The sequence below is a fragment of the Agelaius phoeniceus genome, chromosome 3 (assembly GCF_051311805.1).
Source record: "Agelaius phoeniceus isolate bAgePho1 chromosome 3, bAgePho1.hap1, whole genome shotgun sequence".
Taxonomy (NCBI): domain Eukaryota; kingdom Metazoa; phylum Chordata; class Aves; order Passeriformes; family Icteridae; genus Agelaius; species Agelaius phoeniceus.
Window position 1 is genome coordinate 101353980 of NC_135267.1, and position 18471 is coordinate 101372450.

General features: G+C 39.7%; 1 protein-coding gene across 2 annotated transcripts in view; it reads left to right on the plus strand.

The window, feature by feature from the left end:
- The window catches only part of VPS54 (VPS54 subunit of GARP complex), a 48557-nt gene that overhangs the window by 18374 nt on the left and 11712 nt on the right, over positions 1-18471 (plus strand). For both annotated transcript variants that reach the window (XM_054629006.2, XM_054629009.2), the window contains 11 exons: positions 521-906; positions 4734-4860; positions 5892-5999; positions 8350-8405; positions 9908-10004; positions 10445-10782; positions 12658-12787; positions 13223-13404; positions 14121-14233; positions 15530-15593; positions 17542-17647. In XM_054629006.2, coding sequence (XP_054484981.2) covers positions 521-906; positions 4734-4860; positions 5892-5999; positions 8350-8405; positions 9908-10004; positions 10445-10782; positions 12658-12787; positions 13223-13404; positions 14121-14233; positions 15530-15593; positions 17542-17647 — 1707 coding nt within the window. The remainder of the gene's footprint in view (positions 1-520; positions 907-4733; positions 4861-5891; positions 6000-8349; positions 8406-9907; positions 10005-10444; positions 10783-12657; positions 12788-13222; positions 13405-14120; positions 14234-15529; positions 15594-17541; positions 17648-18471) is intronic.

The window sequence follows — 18471 nt, forward strand, 5'->3', positions numbered from 1 at the left end:
TGGTTGGCAAAAGTACAGCTGCAGCCAGAGATACCCTGGAGATTTTGTACATAGAAGGTACTACAGCTTTTTAAATAAGCAGAGCCATTCCGGTGGTGTGTCATCAAATATAGTGGCTGCAACTTTAGCAGCTTCAGTGACCCAAATTTCATAGCTTATCTGCATATATATACTGTTGCTTGCAAGCCAGTATCCAGAGCTGTCTCCTGGTTATTGTCCATATTCTGTGGCCAGTGTGCAACCATGTGGTTTGCACAAAACTTACACAAAACTTTGGATATTTTAGATTTATTTACTTTTCTAACTTTTTATTTTCAAGCAGGAAAGGCATCAAATCCATCTTCTCGCAGTGATTTTGAGTTAATTTAAAAAGAAGTTATTAAACCACAATGACAAAGGGATTTAACTCGTATTAGCAAAATTTCCTTGTGATACAATGAGACAAATACTCTGAAAGTGTATTTGCATGGTGATAAAGCTTCCAGGTCATAACAATAATGTTGCTTTTTCCTCTTCCCAGCTGAGCCATTATCTGGACATTGTGGAAGTCAATATTGCTCATCAGATTTCTCTCCGTTCAGAAGCATTTTTTCATGCAATGACCTCTCAGCATGAGTTGCAGGACTACCTCAGGAAAACCTCCCAGGCTGTAAAATTGCTTAGAGAGAAAATCTCTAAAATTGATAAAGTAATGTGTGAAGGATCGCTTCGAGTTTTAAGACTGTCACTCACCAGAAATAACTGTATAAAAGCATACAATAAACTGAAATTAATGGCTACTGTACACCAAACACAGCCCACAGTACAGTTGCTGCTCTCCACTTCAGAGTATGTTGGAGCTTTGGACTTAATAGCAACAACACAAGAGGTGTTACAGCAGGAGCTTCAAGGTATTCACAGTTTCCGGTAGGTAACCATGTAGGAAATACATAAAATGCAAGAGAGCTGGAATGTGTTGAGCACATTATGTTGGCTGAAAGGATTTGTTCCACCTTTGTTCATTCATTCTTAGAGGACCTAATACAGAAGGTATAAAATGTAAGTGTGACATACGTAGTGTGACTAATGCCTTTGCCAGAGATGGGGTGGGTTTTTTTTGGAGTGGAATGAAATTTTGACATCTAAATGCTTTGTCCTCTGTTCTGGTTTACAGACATTTTAGGGGTGCAGAGATGAGAGCAAAGCTGTGGCTGGACTTTCATCTTGCATGGCTTGTAGCTGAGAGGTGTTTTCCACATGGGGGTCTGCGATCCTCCTGCAGGCAGCACCCCAGGGATGGGTCCTTGGGCCTGTGTCTTTAGTGGCTGACCTGGGCTGGAGTTGTTAAAGGAGCATGCAGGAATATTAACACAGTAGAATCCTTCTACCTGATGTAAAATAAGCTGTCATAAGATATAGGTACTTTAAAAGTGGTGCATGCAAAGCTGCCAGTGTGGCATGATGCTGGCAGAAGCAGTGTGCGGTTAAATCAGCTCCAAGGCTTGCATCAGCCAGCTGAGGAGCTGTGTGCTAAGTTTTCTAAGTTGATGTTGGGTGAGGGGTGCTTTGTTCAGAGGTTTTGTGGTTCCTGCAGCTCAGTGGTCCACAGCATGCCTAATGGAAACATGATTGCTGCTCAGTACCTGCAACATGAATGTTCAGAACTTTATATAATTACTGCTCTTGTCCATCTCTTTTGTCAAGTTCCTAACACATCTTCTAGCTAGTTCGGAAAAACCTCAAATTTTACGTAGAAAAGATCTCAGGAAAAACTCCGAGAAAAAGTATTAAAAATGAAAAAAAAAATTAAAAGAGCTAATAAACTATTGGGGTAAAGTTACTGTAAGTGTTTTTGTTAAAAAACCTAGAAACAGACCATCTAAAAAGTGTAACTTGTCTCTATTCAGATGCCTCAGTGCAGTTTGTCCTCTTCAGTGTTCGTGCTATCAATCACTTGATTCCGGTGCACAGCCCTTGACTGAGTCACCTTTGGATTGACCTTGGTGACAAGTTAGTGCAGTTCTACAGCCCTGTGACAGCATCGCTCAAAATCAGCTGTGTTTTGCAGCTGGGTAACCTGTGTGCTCTGTCAGCAGAGAATGCCATTCTCTTGTCATTGATTGACATGATGTCCCAAGAATGTGCCATTGTTTCAAAATTACCCTCAGGTGTGGAACATATTTAGATAATTATCTTGTCTGTAAAGAATAATTTCTGTGCGTAAAGCTTAGCTGGTTGTTTTGGTAGTTACAGACAGTGATGTGTGTGGGAAATGGCCTCTCTGCTTTGAGCAGTAAAGGCTCACAAAGGTGAGTTAAGAGCTATCTAAGTCATGTACCCCACCAGAAATTCAAGTGCAGCTGAGAAGCCCTGCACAGTTTCCAAATCTCACAGTGGCCTGTGTATATAGCTTTTGTGAAGAAATAATGTGCAGTGGAAAGATGGAAGTCTTGATAAAACTTCTCAGTAGAATGGAGTGTTTCTAAAAAGAAGTAAATTTAAAAAAAAAATCTGACTTGGTGGAAAGCACATATTCTTCAGCTTTTCCCAAGAAATACCAAAGGTATCTTCTTGCTTTATTCTGAGCAAGAATGATGCAGTTGTTGAGTTAAATACCCAGTTTATTTTAACAAGATACTTCTAAAGCAATAACATATTTTCTAAATAATTACTATTTTTTACTAAATATCTGATGAAAAAACTCCCAACATCTTGTTTTAGTGTTGCCATGGCAGCTTGTAGAATTTGATGTTTTCAATTGAGTCATGCCAGAATCATTCAATATAAAGCAGTAAGAAAATGACTCAAATCATCAATTAATTTTTCCCTTGTCACACTGTATGCAGAGAAGAATGTAGTTTGTTTCTAGTTGTAGCAAAAAATGAAGAAATCACAAAGGTTGTGTGAAGTAATATATTGATGTCTTTAGTCTGGGTTAATGTCACCAGTGATATGTGTCAGTTGTAACTGCTTGCTACTACTCTAGGATAGGATTAAAGTTTTAGAGCTCTAACCTTTTCAAGAAACCCTTTTAATTTTACAAAAGAAAGCTGATGTGTTAACTAACTTAAAAATCTGTGAAAACACTTTCTGCATCGCTTTCACAGTCCTTGTTGGGGTGATGGAGATACGGTGGTTTTGTTTGTTGGGGAAGGGTGGTTTGGTTTTTTGTTTTGTGTTTTGGGGTTTTTTTCCCACAGGTATGCTGGCAAACCACACTTTTATTCAGTAAAAGCTGATGCATGGAAAAATAGTTCTCATTTGTGTATTTTAAAAGAAGCTTTACCCTGCAGTGGTCATCTTCCATGATAGAGTTGTCATATTCAGTATTCATTGAAAGGGTCTGATGTGTCAGTGGTACCTGCTAAGAGATAATTACCAAGGTGTTTTTCTGGAGTGTGAATTAAGGTTTGATTTGTTCCTGAATGTTTCAGTTAGGAGGGATTTTTGTGGCTGCTAGGGACTGGAACCTCTTGGACAAAGTGTTGAGGGCCAGTGCTGGGAGCTGTTGTTGGATGTTTCCATAGCTGAGTTTTGAGAGGACAGGTTTTGGTGTGTTTCAGTGCAGTTCAGCACAGAAATAATGTACCAAGGAGCATCTTCATGCTTACCTCGGTAAGAGCCTTTGTGTTGTGGCTCCTAGTCCTACAGTCAGTGCCCATGATGCAAGTGACTTAGATTTTCTACAGCTATTTTTGTTTAAATTAGATATTTTAAATATGTTTGCTTTGTCCATTCCAATGAGTTACTGAACAATTTCAAAAGCAGGTACATCCCTGGTCATCTTGAAATTAAAATAAGTAAGTTAATCTGCTCAGCTCAGATCCAGCAAGATTCCTGGACTTCAGCTCAGTGCTGGCTATGTGGGTTTCTGCAAGGAAGAGGAACCAGGAGTCATGACAGCAAAGGATCCAGCTACACCAGCACTGAATGAAAGCCATGTTCATCCCCCCCATTTTGTATCTAGGCTTATCTAAAACATCACAGCTCCACTTAATTCTCATTTGCAAAGTGTTTGTGCCTGTTTGTTTTTGTTAAAGAAAAGGCAGTATGATTTTTCCTGATATTTGTTCCCAGCTGTTAGTGGAAGTTGAAAAGCCTGTAGTGTTTGACATCTCTCAAGTTCACACTTTTAAAAGGTGGTTGACATTTCTGATGTGAGAAATTCCCTTGTGGTTCTGTATGACAACAGTCTGCAAAATATAGTCTAAAATCTCCCATACTTGGGAAAAATATTTTTCATTTAGAGTAGCATAAAAATGGCAAATTTAAAAACTCCTATGTATTCTTTGAAAGCAATCCTGTCATGTGAATTTAATCTGTGATCACATCAAAAGCTCAAATGTTTGAATTAGAAGAACTTGTGGACTGATGATCTGAGGAACTCAACAAGCAAAAGAAGTATTCCTTCTTTTTAACACCTTTATGCTGACAAGCAGTGAGTATTCTTAGTTCTGGTTCACCTCATTGGGCAAAGAGGTACTTGGCACCTTCCAAAAAAAGAAAAAAGCCCTACTTCCAAATTTTATCCTCCATCAATATTCAAGTCCATATGTTTTGGTGTTAGGTGACAGTGCCTCTGAAAAATGCATGATTTCAGCTGCTCTGAGGAGTGAAAGATTGGAGCCTCCCATTAAGCCAGCGTTTGATTGCATGGAAATTTCCTGCTGGGTGGTTATTTTCTTCAACTGTGAACTAATGATTCGTTTTCAGGTTGATTATTTAGCTCATATCTCAATGGCTGTTTTTCTTAGGCATCTTGGCTCACAGCTTTGTGAACTGGAAAAGCTGATAGATAAAATGATGATTGCAGAGTTTTCAACTTATGCTCGCAATGATTTAAATAGACCCCTAGAAGATGATTGCCAAATTCTAGAAGAGGTATGTCTGTTATTGAAATTAACTGTCTCATGAATATGTTTGCATCTTTAACGTACTTAATTAGCACCAAGTAATTCACTCAGGTCTCTAGTAGCAACACTATAATTTTAGACTATTTAACTTCTCATCCACACCTCTCCCCGCCCATTTATTTTTGTGCTTGATAAGATTAAATAATTCTACTTAAACTCTGAACTGCAATCGAGGCCCACTTCATTTTTTCAAAATAATCAGTTCTCTTTTCGGTGATTAAATGTATACTGAGTTCACTTCATGAACCTAAGCATGTAAGTGGAAAAGAACATGGACTCTGATCTACTTGGTTGTAAAAATTTAAGTTTTGCAATGAAAGCTGATATTTGCATGTTGTTCTCATTCTGTCTCCCCATGCTTTTATGGGTGCTTATACCAAGCATATGCTTGCCCTGAATGCATGCTTCATTCCCAGTATATATAGATATATATTCCTCATTCCTCTGAAGATCATAAACATACAAAGATTAGGCTATTGTGGTTGCTTTCTAGCCCAGAAAAGATTTTTCTGGATTTTGCCTGTAGGGCTCTTTATTAATTGCTAGAGCCTATGACCTGTTCAGCCTTGTTTAATCCATTTATGAGATGTAGTGGGTGGCAGTAGCACTGCAGTGCTCCCCTTTCTGCCCTGTGGTTCCTTGCCCTCTGTGCTGCAGCCTCTCACTTGGGCTGTGCTTACTGTCAGCCTTGCTCAGGCTCAGGAAACTCACTCATGGTTAGAAATATCCACAGGTTTAAGTACTTGTGAGTCAGCCCAGTTGAGGAATTGGCAGGAAAAGGGGTGGGAGGAAGAGACTCAGCTGGTATTGCCACAGGGAACTTTTGTGTATAGGCAAAGCTTGGCAGTCGTCTGGAGGAATTGGATTGACCTAAATGCTGTTCACTGTGTGCTTGATACATGAACTTTCTTACTGCTGTGCAATTTCTTAAAATTGTTTCTTGCCTTCACCTTGATATTTTTCATGTGTGGTTTTTTTAATTTTCTTTTTTCTTGATAGGAGAGACTTGTATCTCTAGTATTTGGACTTCTAAAACAAAGGAAACTAAATTTTTATGAAATATATGGAGATGAAATGATTAATACTGCAAAGAATATAATTAAACAGGTAAGACAAATATTTCTAATGTACCTGACAAGCTTTTTTCTACCCCTTGCAAATATTTTTTTAGTCATTAATAACAGGTCTGATTAAGTTTTTGGGTGGCTGATAGTCTCTCAGTTAGAGCAGCTGAGCTTGCAGACACTTAAAGGGCTCCCTGAAGCACAAAGGTCTTTACAGAGTAATTTTTGGGAGGTGCAGGTAACATAAGCTCCCTGTTTTCTGTGTAAAATTAACATTGTTGTGAACTTCCCTTTCTCTTAACACGTGGCTCTCTGAAATAGTAGAGTTGTGTCATAGCACTACATTTCATTAAAACCCACAACAAAACAAACACTTCAAAACCACACTAAAAACCTCTCCTTCCCAACACACTGTAAAGCAAAACCCTGGAGTTCTTGGTGTAAACACATAAAGGAGAATCAAAGAACTTGCCAGTTTAAACAAATGAATTCCCAGCAAATGGTACAGAAAATACTTCTTGCCTTTATGTTAACACAGACCTAGCACAGGCACATGATAAAAGGTTGGAAAATATCCTTGCCTATTTCTGAGAGAGCAAGGTGAAGTAATGGAGAAGGTAGAAGTGCTTACCTTTAAAAAAAACTTAAATTAAGCCCCAAATCCTTTTCTGCATTGGTGTGGTGGTTTGCCGTTTAGGGCAGAGTATTTCAAGACAAAAAACCTTATTGATAAAACCAGCTAAAATGAATAATTGAACAAAATTCAGATTCTTGCTTTGGGGGAAATACATTGGGTAATTTGGATAGTGACATAAAGACTTGTTTGCAAACGGATCTCAGGCTGAACTTAAGGGGTGTGTGTGGTACTTTCAGTTTTACTCATCTTGTTTGTTTTCCCACATATGTAAGAATACTGTGTAAGAATGGGGTTCTTTTTTCCCAGAGCCAGGTGATTTTTTAGAGTTATGTTCTGATATGCTATGAACTCCCTCTGATTTGTATCTCAAAGGCTGGGAGATAGGTGCTGCGTTGGGCATCTCCTGTCCTCATAGCATAGTCTGCAGTTCACAGTTGTATTGTGAGCTGGGTTGGGAACCTAGTTTTCAAAAGTTTGGATTTGGTTTTTTAATACTCTTAATTGAAGGTTTTTGTTTTTAGCCAGACTTGGCTGTTCCAATCCCTTTCACATTGCAGCCCCATGGTTCTGTTGTTCTGGTTGTACAGGGTGGATAGGCCCATATTGCTAGTAAATTTAAAAAAAAAGGAATTAATGAATAACACCAGCATAAAGCTGTTCATCTGCCTGGCAGTCTCCACTGGCTTTTCACTTGCCTCTGTCAGCAGTCATTAGGAGACTTCTTTTTCCCTTCAGATTCTTTCTTTGATCTTATAATAGACAGGTAGCACTCCCTGTTTTTCTGCTCATTCTCAGTCTCAAAATGCTTTTCCCATTCTGCTGGGAAAATTTAAGTTTGATTTTTCAGGTTTCCCCTCTGCTTAATAGTAGACAATGTTTAATCAAATTCCAGTGTAAATTTCTGTTCCATAAGGAAAATAGGCAGGATTTGTGTAATTCCTGTGTGGTTTGTGCAATGCTTTTGTATGGTGGCCCATTGTCTCAACTCTTAGGGGTACTTTTCCTTAATAAAGGAAACTCTTTTCTTGCCACACCTCAAATGTGCTTCCTCTTCAAATGCATTGCTGGGCTGTTTTGGTCAGTGAATTTTAGTAGGTTTTTGTTGCCAGGCAAGTGTAAGAGCAGAGGTTTGTAAGCACTGAGCACACGGCATGGTTCAAGAACAAGGCTGTGTTCTTCTTCAGAAGCTTCTGTACTGACCACTATTATTCAGAACAGAGGTAAAACCTGTGTAGCTTGAGATGGCAGCCCTCAGTCACCATTGGGATTGTACAAACTTGCTTAAAGGCAAGATGAGTTCACACTCTGCTACTCATTTGTTCAGTTTATTGACTGGCATTTGGGGGAAAAGCCTTTTTTCAGTCTGAGTGGAGTTGATTTGTACCTTAGGCCTACAAGTAAAGGAAAAAGAGATGAATGAAATGGCTGTAGAACTATAGATGTGTTTGGAATGAAAATTGATTGTACTGGAGACCTGAAGAAGCTGGCCAGTTTTGTATGCACTGGTTGCTTTGGGGGTTTCTTTTGGTTTTTTTTGGGGGGGGGGGGTTTGATTGTTTTTTGAGGGTTTTTTTTTTTTTGGTGTGTTTTTAGAGAAATAAGTTGTTAAGTGATACAAGTATCTCTTTCTTTTCTTCTTTTACTTTTCCTTATTTAACTTAAGGATTAATGTGTTTATTATGACACTCAGCAGTGGTTAGAAAGAAGCTAAGATCTTCTTTTGTTTTGTTTTTTTTTCCCCCTTAAAATTTGCCAGTGTGTGGTTAATACAGTATCGCAGATAGAAGAAATAGACACAGAAGTGGTTGTTAAGTAAGTATGCAGCCAGATTTTTTTTTGTGGTGCTGGTGGGTGGGGATAGTATAATTTTGAGCATAGATAAATTTACTGTTCTAATTTTTGCTTAAATTTCCCTATAATTAAGGATTATTCTTCTCTTGCATCCTAAGACTCTGCTTTTGTCCACCTCTGGGTGGATATTGTTTTACTTCTCATTCATATTCTAATGTCACCTTAAATTTACCCTTGAAATAAATACTAAAATTCTGTGAATCTCACTACATGAAGCATATATTTCTTGAATACATCTCTACTTGAAAGTGTTCCCTGTTGCCATAATCTGGGACTTTGTACTAAAACATGTCATGAGTTTAAGTTCCCCATAATCAAGAACAGGAGCTATCCAGAGAGGAGACCAGACAACTTCAGCCCTAGAAATGCTCCATCAGGAACCTCACCAAGCCCATCAAAGGCAAATGCCAGAGCAGAGATGGAGATGGAGCCTGACTCCTCTCAGAGTTTGCCCCAAGGGCAATGTGGAAGAAGAGAAATTCCAGTTGAATGGTAGGGAGAATCTGTTTCCCAGAAGGCTGGTCAGACACTGGAACACAGCCCAGAGAAGCTGTGCAATCTGTGTTCTGGGACATGGTCAGGCTTTGACTGACCCAGAGCAACCCTGTGCAGTTGGACCTGCCTTGAGCAGGGCTTGGCCAAGGCAGCTCCAGAGGCCCCAGCTCCAGGGGCCCCTGCCAGCTTCTGTTTTTTCTATGGCTTTATGATTCACTTGACTCAGCAAAGTGTTACCCCAAGATAATAAAAATAGTCCAGCTGATAAAGCAAAGTGAGTTGCAAAACCTGCATGGAATTCATACCCAGATTGAGAAATGACTGGGCACAGGGTCATTTTTACACATTGGATATTTGGTCACCATTCTTTAGTGTTTAGTCTTCTGCTCTTGAGTCCTAACTGTGTATTAGAGGGTTTAATTTTTGTTCTGTCAATGATTTTTCTGCTCTTTTGCCACAAACTGCTGACTTGTACTTTAATAGCAGACATGGTCTCATTGCAATGCCTTGCAAATAGAGCCTTTATATGGGCTTAATAACACAGCTTTTTAACACTAGAAAAGTATTTTCATGTAGATTTTTTGTAAATTTTTTTTTCCTCCCACATGGTTTGTGAAAGTGTTATTAACCTCACCCCTTGTAGGTAACACATATTTATCCTAGGGAAGAGAACATTATGCCCAGGAAAGAGCTAAAGGGTAAATGTGAAGCTTTCATTTTCTGATAGTATGATCTAATGCTATATCCCTCCTTCCCCTCTCCACTTGCATTGTGTTGATCATGACTGTTGTTTAGGTGGTGTCTGTCGCTTGCCAGGTAAAAGTCTATTTCCTTATATTCCTTATATAAAAGTCAATTTTCCTTATATTTGCAATTCCATTTAAAGCATGTTTTCTTTTCCTTTATGTGCCAGTAGGCATCATGGCCGGCAAACAATTGCTATTTGCTGAATACTGCTCTTTTTTTAGGCTTGCAGACCAGATGAGGATGATGAATTTTCCTCAGTGGTTTGATTTACTGAAGAATATTTTTTCAAAATTCACTATCTTCCTCAAGAGAGTAAAGGTAAGACATTCATCTACAAAGAACTTCATTCAGTTCAGCCATTAAAGGGAATGAAGTCGTTTTTCCATTTGAAGTCTTAAGATGTTGGTTTTGCTTGTAGAGTTCAAACTTCTGATTGAAAGGAGATGTGCATATTGGCATCCAGGGCAAAAATGATTAGTGCTAACAAAGAGAGCAGTGACAAAGAGATAATACCTCTTTTGCTCTGTTACTTCTATTCTAAGCTGCTAGGGATTAGGACAGGACTTTTGTATGTGTTAGTTTGCTCCAAATGAGGTTTCTTTCACCTATCTCAGAAACATCAGATATTGGTTGCCATCAGACAAATGGATCTGCCTCTAAATACTAATTACACAACAAAGAAAATCTCTTTCTAGCACAAACTTGTGGCACTGGGTTTTGGGGTGTTTTTTTGTAATAAAAGTTATATTTCATTCTAGGCAACGTTAAATACTATCCGTAGCGTGGTTTTCTTGGTTCTAGACAAGAACCAAAAAACCAGAGACCTGGAGGACACGCTGCAGAAGAACTCTGCTAAGGAGAGCCTGGTGGACAGCGAGGTGGCCTACCTGACCCACGAGGGGATGTTCATCAGCGACGCCTTCAGTGACGGGGAGCTCCCGGCTGGAGCAGCCGACTCGGCCTCCCAAAGGAACGTGTCCCCCAACAGCGAGCCCTGCAGCAGCGACTCCGTCTCGGAGCCCGAGTGCACCACCGACTCCTCGTCCAGCAAGGAGCACACGTCCTCCTCTGTCACTCCAGGAGGAGTGGAGATGATGTGAGTGAACTCCCTGCCTGTCTCCGCCTGGCAGTGTGGCCAGAACCAGGGTGAGGTGCAGGCGATTGTTTCTGGTCACACAGTACAAAAATGACTTTGGAGGAATGTGCTTTTTAGGTAGGTGAAGTGTAGTGGCTCTCCCCCTAGAGACTGCCATCAGAGTGCACTGTTACATTTGCCTTTTTTTCACCTCCATATGTAGTGGTATAGGGACTGATTTAGTCACTTCTTCCAGAAAAAAGCCCCTTCTCCATTAGTTTTTTTTGGGAGGTGGCTTGTGTAGAGAGCAGGAGAGATATGAGTCCCTGGAAGACAGATTGTTTGTCATGCCTTTAGCAGGCAGAAGCATTTCTGTTCCCTGTCCATGTTTCCTATGCTTATTTTTCCTGGGGTTTTGTTTTTTTTTTTTTGTTTGCTTGGTTTTTTAAGATGGCTTCATAGAATACACCTTGATAAATTCTAGAGAATAATCTTCTGTTTGTCATCACCTATTTGACTTGCATAAATAAATAAATAAATCCATCTCAGTGCTTTGGTTACATAGGCAGTGCTGCCCTGAGGTGCTCCAGTCTCCAGAGTTCCAACCTTCTGGCATCCTTTTATGCATCCCTTACTTATGGCTGCAAGTCAGAGCTATCTTTTGAAAAGAACCGGGCATAATGTGTGTGGGACTCAAGCATGAACCACTTCAAAAACCAGCATGTCTGGATACAGAGTTATATGAAGCAAAACTGAAAATACCACTTGTTACCCTTCTGAGAGATGGAAGACAGCAAGTGGCCTGCTCTTGCTGCTTGGTCCTTGAGTATCTGTATTTAGGTGTTGAAACAGGTGTTAGTTTTGATGGAGACCTTCCCCACCAACGACAATGCTGGCTGAAGGAGATAGATTTTAAATAGTTATGCTGTGCATAAAACACAGGCCTTTGTATGTCTGAACATCTGTCGTGTGCTGGAAGAGAAATGAAATGTGAAGAGGAGTCCAGGGTTACATGGAAGAGCAGGAAAAGGGAAGGGGGTTGAATCCAAGCTAGTCTGAAGCACTTAGCCAAGTTTACTAAAAATACACCATCCAGCTAGAGCTTCTGAGGAGTAAAGTTGTTTTGAGGCTGGTTGCATAACTTTGTTCTAAAATGAACTTACTTCATCACTCTTCTGGTTTTGTTTGCCCCTTTGCTCTGTGTTTGGAGCAGGCTAGTAAAAATACACAGAACAATGTTGGCCCAGTTGTTGCTCTGTAGTGTTCTGAGTTCTCTTCTGTCGTGCTGTCAGTCCTTGGGCTGGCCCAGAAGATTGTGATCTTCACTAATGGCATGAACCATGAGCAGCAGAGCTGTGCTAAGTGCTGGCCTCAGAAAAGTAGACAAGCCATACAAGGTCTTTTAAAAAGTATCACCTTAAGAGCCTGTAGTCTAAAGAGGTAATAGAATGACAGCCTGTAGATTTAGGCTGTGGGGAGTGCAGAGTATCTATTTTAGGCCTTACACTTGCATCGGAAGAAAAGTGCTGTGTTTTAATTGTCATATGCTTGTGATGCTGAAGTCTCACAGGAGCTGGGTCAATTTTAACTCAGTAAATTGTTAATTACATTTATTGTGTCAGTAATGGCTATATCATGTTTACTCTTAGACCATTAATAGCAATTAGAATGTAAAATAAAAAAAAAAAAAAAAGGAAAAGGATGTGCTGTTATGCATTTCCTTGCTACGAGGGGCTGACAGGACCTTGACAGCAGCTTAGATCCCATCTGTATAAAGTGACTTTGGTGATTAACTGACTGCATTTGACAGTTGCTGCAAGGCTTTTTCTTTCTGTGTGCAAAAATACTGTTTGCTCCATAAACTGATGCTCAGCCAGCTGGTTCTGTCATTTGTAGGATCGGCGAGGACATGAAACTGACTGACCTGGAGCTGGTCAGGCTGGCAAACAATATCCAGGAGTTACTTTATAACGCCTCTGATGTCTGCCACGATCGCTCAGTCAAGTTCCTCATGGCAAGAGCAAAGGTGAGGAGCTTGAGTCAGAACTGCTGGTGGTGCCTCATGCTTGGTGAGCATTTGCTTCCAGGTTACTGCTTTGATGAGGGTTCTGAAGTGGCATCAGTGTAAGGAAACTGTTCCTGCTGCCACAGGCTCTGTATGGTGATGCTCAGAGCATACCAGTGTTAGCATAAATCATTGCAAGGCAGTGTTGGTTTCTTCTACCTATTCCTTTCTCTTTTTAATATTTTGATTTGCTGTCTTTGATGCTTCGTGCAGAGAATGTGTGTCTGTGACAAGGTAGCAGCTTGCACTGCAGTCTACTCTGTCTGTCACATGTAGGGTTAAATAATGTGCCTCTTCAAACTGTAGTAGGCCTCAGACATGCTGACTAGTTATTTCTCTATGTCTCTGGATTTTTGTGGTGGTATGTCTCCTTACAATGGTTTTCTTTGCATGCAGGATGGCTTCCTAGAGAAGCTGAATTCCAACGAGTTCGTTACTCTTTCTCGCTTGATGGAAGGCTTTATCTTGGATACTGAGCAGATCTGTGGCAGGAAAAGCATGTCTTTGAGAGGAGCTCTTCAGAGTCAAGCCAATAGATTTGTGAATAGGTTTCATGAGGAGAGGAAGACAAAACTAAGGTACCTCTGGGTAGACAATATTTCTGTTCTTCCATGAATAATTTTCTGTATCATATGCCAGCTGAACACAGTCTTTTGTTGCCTAGAACATCAGTAAGCTTGTTATACTTAAAAGCAGGGGGTGAAAAAACTGTGTTAAACCCCAATTATTTCCAGTTGGTTTAGACTTTTACTGTTTTCATAACTTGGTTTCTTCAAACTGGATTGTTCTACACTTACCTAAATAAGAGCAGTAATGGCTACAGAAAGTACACAAAACTAGCTTTGAAGAGCAGGATTGCTCTGTTTCAGGGGTTTAAGAATAATTCACTTTCAGCTGTTTTCTAAAAAAAAACCAAACACAAACCTCTCAGAGAAACAGCCTGGCCAGTAACATCCATCAAGTCTGTTTGCTCTTCATCCCTCAAAAGCTGTTAAAATTCCAGTATTTATCCATTATTTTATTGGCAATGATCTCATAAATACCTTTTTTGCCTGGTGTAGTTTTTGGTCCCCTGTGACAGATTGAATGAATGAATTGTGAGATCTCTAAGCCAGTACAGTGTTGTTCTGTTTTGCTGCTGACAATTGTTGGGCGCCTCCTTCTCATGAAGATGACTGGCATGACATCTTGGGCCAGTGGTTTTTGTTAAAGTTGTTTTTCAGCATTACAGTCAACAGAATTGTCAGGACAAGGTATTTCTTTCTCAGCCTCCTCTCTTTTGTGTTTGTCCCAGCCTGCTTTTGGACAATGAGCGCTGGAAGCAAGCTGAAGTTCCTGCCGAGTTCCAGGACCTCGTTGATTCGGTGTCAGATGGCAGAATTTCTCTCCCTGAAAAAAAACCAACAGGTGTGTCTTGCAGTCCTGCTGTGAAATGAATTTATTATCTGCAAATTCTGCTGTTGAATGTTGATGGACATATTCTGATGACACGCTGGATCTGTGTTTGCTCTCTGTCCTTTTGGGGGATGGGAAGTTGATAGCTGTTCTCTTATCTTTTTATTTTTTTCTGTTACTGGTGTTGAAATATCTTGTGCTGAAAGATTATCTGTTTATTTTTTGGAAACACCAGAAGAGTTAGCACAGGGAGAGAGCTGCCTTTTTATACAAATATTCCCAGTGTAGAGGCTTGCAGCCTCTGCACAAATTCAGTCTTTTCCCACAAGGTACCACTAATGAACTGCAAGGGACTGAGGAGCACGTGCATGTGCTCAGCCCTCCTTGCGTGAAACAAAGCCTGCTCCTTCCCACTACTTCATCTGCCAGTTCAAATGAAAGGCAGCATGCCATGTGGCTGCTCATGGAAGGAAAACTCATGTTCATTCAATTATTTACCTTGCCACAGAAACCTCATTTGACCTCAGAAAAGTCACTTTTTCCTCCTTCTTCCCCACTTCCACATGTGCACAGTGGGAATGCTTAATGTGTTCTTACCTTGTGGGGATACTTATCCAGTATTGCAGGGGTGGAGGGGAAGTGAATAACCAGAAGAGTAAGAAAGCATGCAGAGAGGGGGAGAAAAATGGCAAGAGATTAGAAGGAAGAAAATACAGTGATGTCATGGTGGAGAAGCCCTGATCTCCCAGAAGGAACATAGCAGATAACAGAGACTGTATTAAAGCAATAATCACTCCAGTTATGGAACATGACACCAAAATATGTTTGTCACGCAGTGCTCGTAAAATAACCTCCTGCAGCCTCCTTTGAGCAGATAATTTAGCATGAAAAACTGCATCAGTAAGAGCTTCTGTTATGAAGCCTGAGGAAAAAGTGATTTGAAGCTAAAATATTAATATACACAGCAAATCACTTGAGAACGTATAGTAGAAAACCTAGTGGCTTTTTCTGCCTTTTTTCTATTTGTAACCTGTTGTATTTGGAGTTTTTAAGTCCATAATGACTGTGGGACTATAAGATTTTTTTGATCTAAAATCATAGCAGATAATGAAGTAATTTTGTGGGTCATAACAATTTTGATGGGTGATCAACTATTTAATAAATACTGTAAAAGACAGAAGTGCTTGCTACAAAAATTGTGGGTTTTTTCAAACCTTATCAAGTGAACACTGAATTTTTATAAACAGCATTTTTTGCACTTGTTTTTAGTTCAACTCACTCTTTTTCCTGTCTTACTAAAATATCTAGCTACTGAAGAAAGAAAGCCAGCTGAATTCCTTATTGTTGAAGGACAAAAATATGCAACAGTTGGGTAAGATGCACTCTTTTCTTTTAGCAGTGGGTTAGTTGGCAAGAACTTTGGAGTAGAACTGTGATGAATGCTAACAGCTTTAGCAATCATATTTAAATTTAAAATCCCTCTTCTTTTACAGACTAGTTGCTCTTTGATTCCCAACAGTTATAAAACACTACAAGCTCTTAGCTACATTAAAATGCCATTTTTTCTCTGAGTGGCTAGGTTCTAATTTATAATTTTATTTCAATGGTTTTTCCAATTATTTCATGAAAACACATACCTGAAAATACAGGTTTGTCTTCTGAGCACATTGTTATTTCTTGCAATCTAGGTTATCTCTGGCAAAAATTGTAGGCTCTCAGAATGGTTTGGGATGAGAGAGAATTCTAAAGATCATCTCGTCCTGCAGTGAGCAGGGGCACCTTGCACTTGCTCAGGACCCGACCAACTCAACCTTGAATGTTTCCAGGGCTGGGACATCCACCACCTCTCTGGGCTGCCTGTACCAATGTTCCACCATTCTCATTGTAAAAAATTTCTTCCTTGTGTCTAGTATGAATCTACCCTGCTTTACTTTAAAACTGTCTGTTGCTCCTTGTTCTTTCACAGTTTGTCCTTATCTTTCCTATAAGCCCCTGTAAGTACTGAAAGGCTGCAATAAGGTCTCCCCAGAGCCCTCTTCTTTCCAGGCTGGACAGCACCAAAAGACCTGAGTCCAGCACTGAATGGTTGCTTATCTTATTCAGAATAAGATATGGGCCCTCTCAGAAGCTGCATATGCTATTTCTTAGTATCCTGGCTGATTTAAATTGGAAAGTGGTTTCTTAAAGCTGGTTATATCAGAGACATTTTAAAATGTATGATATTCACTTATTTCTTTCATTTAAAAGCATGCTGTGTTTCCAGAGACTGTGAGGCTTAAGCATTAATTATGTATGACAGTGTTTTTGGAGAGGGAGTAAAGCCTGGAAGATCTCACTCCCCAGAGTTCTAACATCAATTTGCACCAAACTTAAAAGGTGTGATGTACAGGATGTCTTGGACCAGCTGTCATTTTATGAGTTGCTTCATGATTATGTGTCATTTTTCAATTGGAAACAGAATCTGATGGCTGAGAACTTCTGTGCCAGTCAAATGATATCACTGCTGAAGAGCATTTCAGGTCGAGTAGGAGCATTGCTCTAAAGGATAAAATTTGCTTAATATATGATGTGTTTGATAATATTCCTCTGCTCACTTGAAGCTTGTTATATTTAGCTCTGTGAAGCAAGTGAGAGCTTCACAGTGCAAATATTTGTTTCATTCCTACACACTTCTACATCCAGTTTCACTGCATCTAATCAAATAAAATGCATTCATTACAAATGCCTCATGTTCACAAAACATTCTCCAGGTGTTTATTTTCAGTTGACTTGTCGTCATCTTTTTGCACTCTACTGCCTTAAACAAGAAAGTGTTAACTTTTCAAAATTTTAAAATATCTACTCTGAATATTTGATCTTGCATCAGTTTTCCTGCCTTTTGTGAATTTGAATTCTAAGGAGGCATGCTTGCTCTATGGGGAGCCTTCTTAATTCCATCCAGTAGCTCCCAAATTCTCCAGTGCCTGCTGACTTCAGGAGAAATTACAGGTGTTGAGCATCTTTGAATATTTGGTGCTGTTTCTTCACAGCTGCCTTCTCTGTTTGTGACTCCTTAGCATTTTTTATGTATTTTTCAGAGATTTTCTTTCATATAAAATACTTCTTCCACACACCACCCTGTGGAGTGGGTATTGGTTGTAACTATCTCTATGTAAATCTCCTTTTATGTTGCACTTCTGCTCCACATCAGTTAGTGAATTTATTCAATGCTATAGTCTCTAGCATTGGGTAGCTTTCTATCAACATGACTGGCCTGTGTTTGACTTTTCAGCTTCTTTTGTGCACTGAGATGACGTACTTGGCTGTTTCCTCTCTTTCAGGACAGTATTGCTGCTAATAAGAATAATCCTGGAGTACTGCCAGTGTGTGGATAACATTCCTTCCATCACCACTGACATGCTGACCCGCCTGTCAGATTTACTGAAGGTATGGCTCCAGATGTGCCCCAGTGCCCAGCAGGGGCAGCCAGGCTGCAGAGAACATGTCTTCCTCTCAGTAATGCTCATGTGTTTTTGGGATTTCATATAAATTATAAAAATTATCTAGAATCATTGTGTTTGCCGCTGTGCCATAAGGAAAGCCTTCAAGCCAAAGGCATTAAAGACGTAATTTGTTGTGGGAATTAACTCTGGCTGTTCACTTGGAATATTGGAAATCCTATCTAGTAGCATTTAACATAGCTGCCTGTCCTTCAGGCTGGGTGTAGAATTAATGCTGCTGAAAAAAAAGCAGTTTGATCCCAGATGCCACAGAAATATATATGTGTATTGAGGAAGGAAACAAATCCCTTGGTTTTTACAAATCAGTAGAGGTATAGTCAGTAGAAGCATGAAAAATAGTATGGGATAAAGGTTCTGTAGTAAAATGTAAAGGTGATGAAACACCAGGACCTCTTGGTCATTTATTTCTCACTAGAGAAGAGGAAAGCTGGTAAAGCCCATGCACTGCAAGGTAAAATAAATAATCAATAATAAAAGGAGCACATTAATGCACCTTAAAACTGTCATATATATATATACACATACATACACACATAGATATGTGTCTGTACAGGCTCCAAAGCTTAGCAGCTAATTTATGTCAAGGTGTTCATTTGTACCTTTGCCCACAAAGGTCGTATCAGGTATTTGAGTTCTGAACATGAGCATAATCAATGAAAGCTAAACAGATTCAATCTCCAAAAGGATATTTTACATAAGGTGTGGGGCAGGGGAGGGGAAACTCTAGGAGATGGACCTTTAAATATTTTT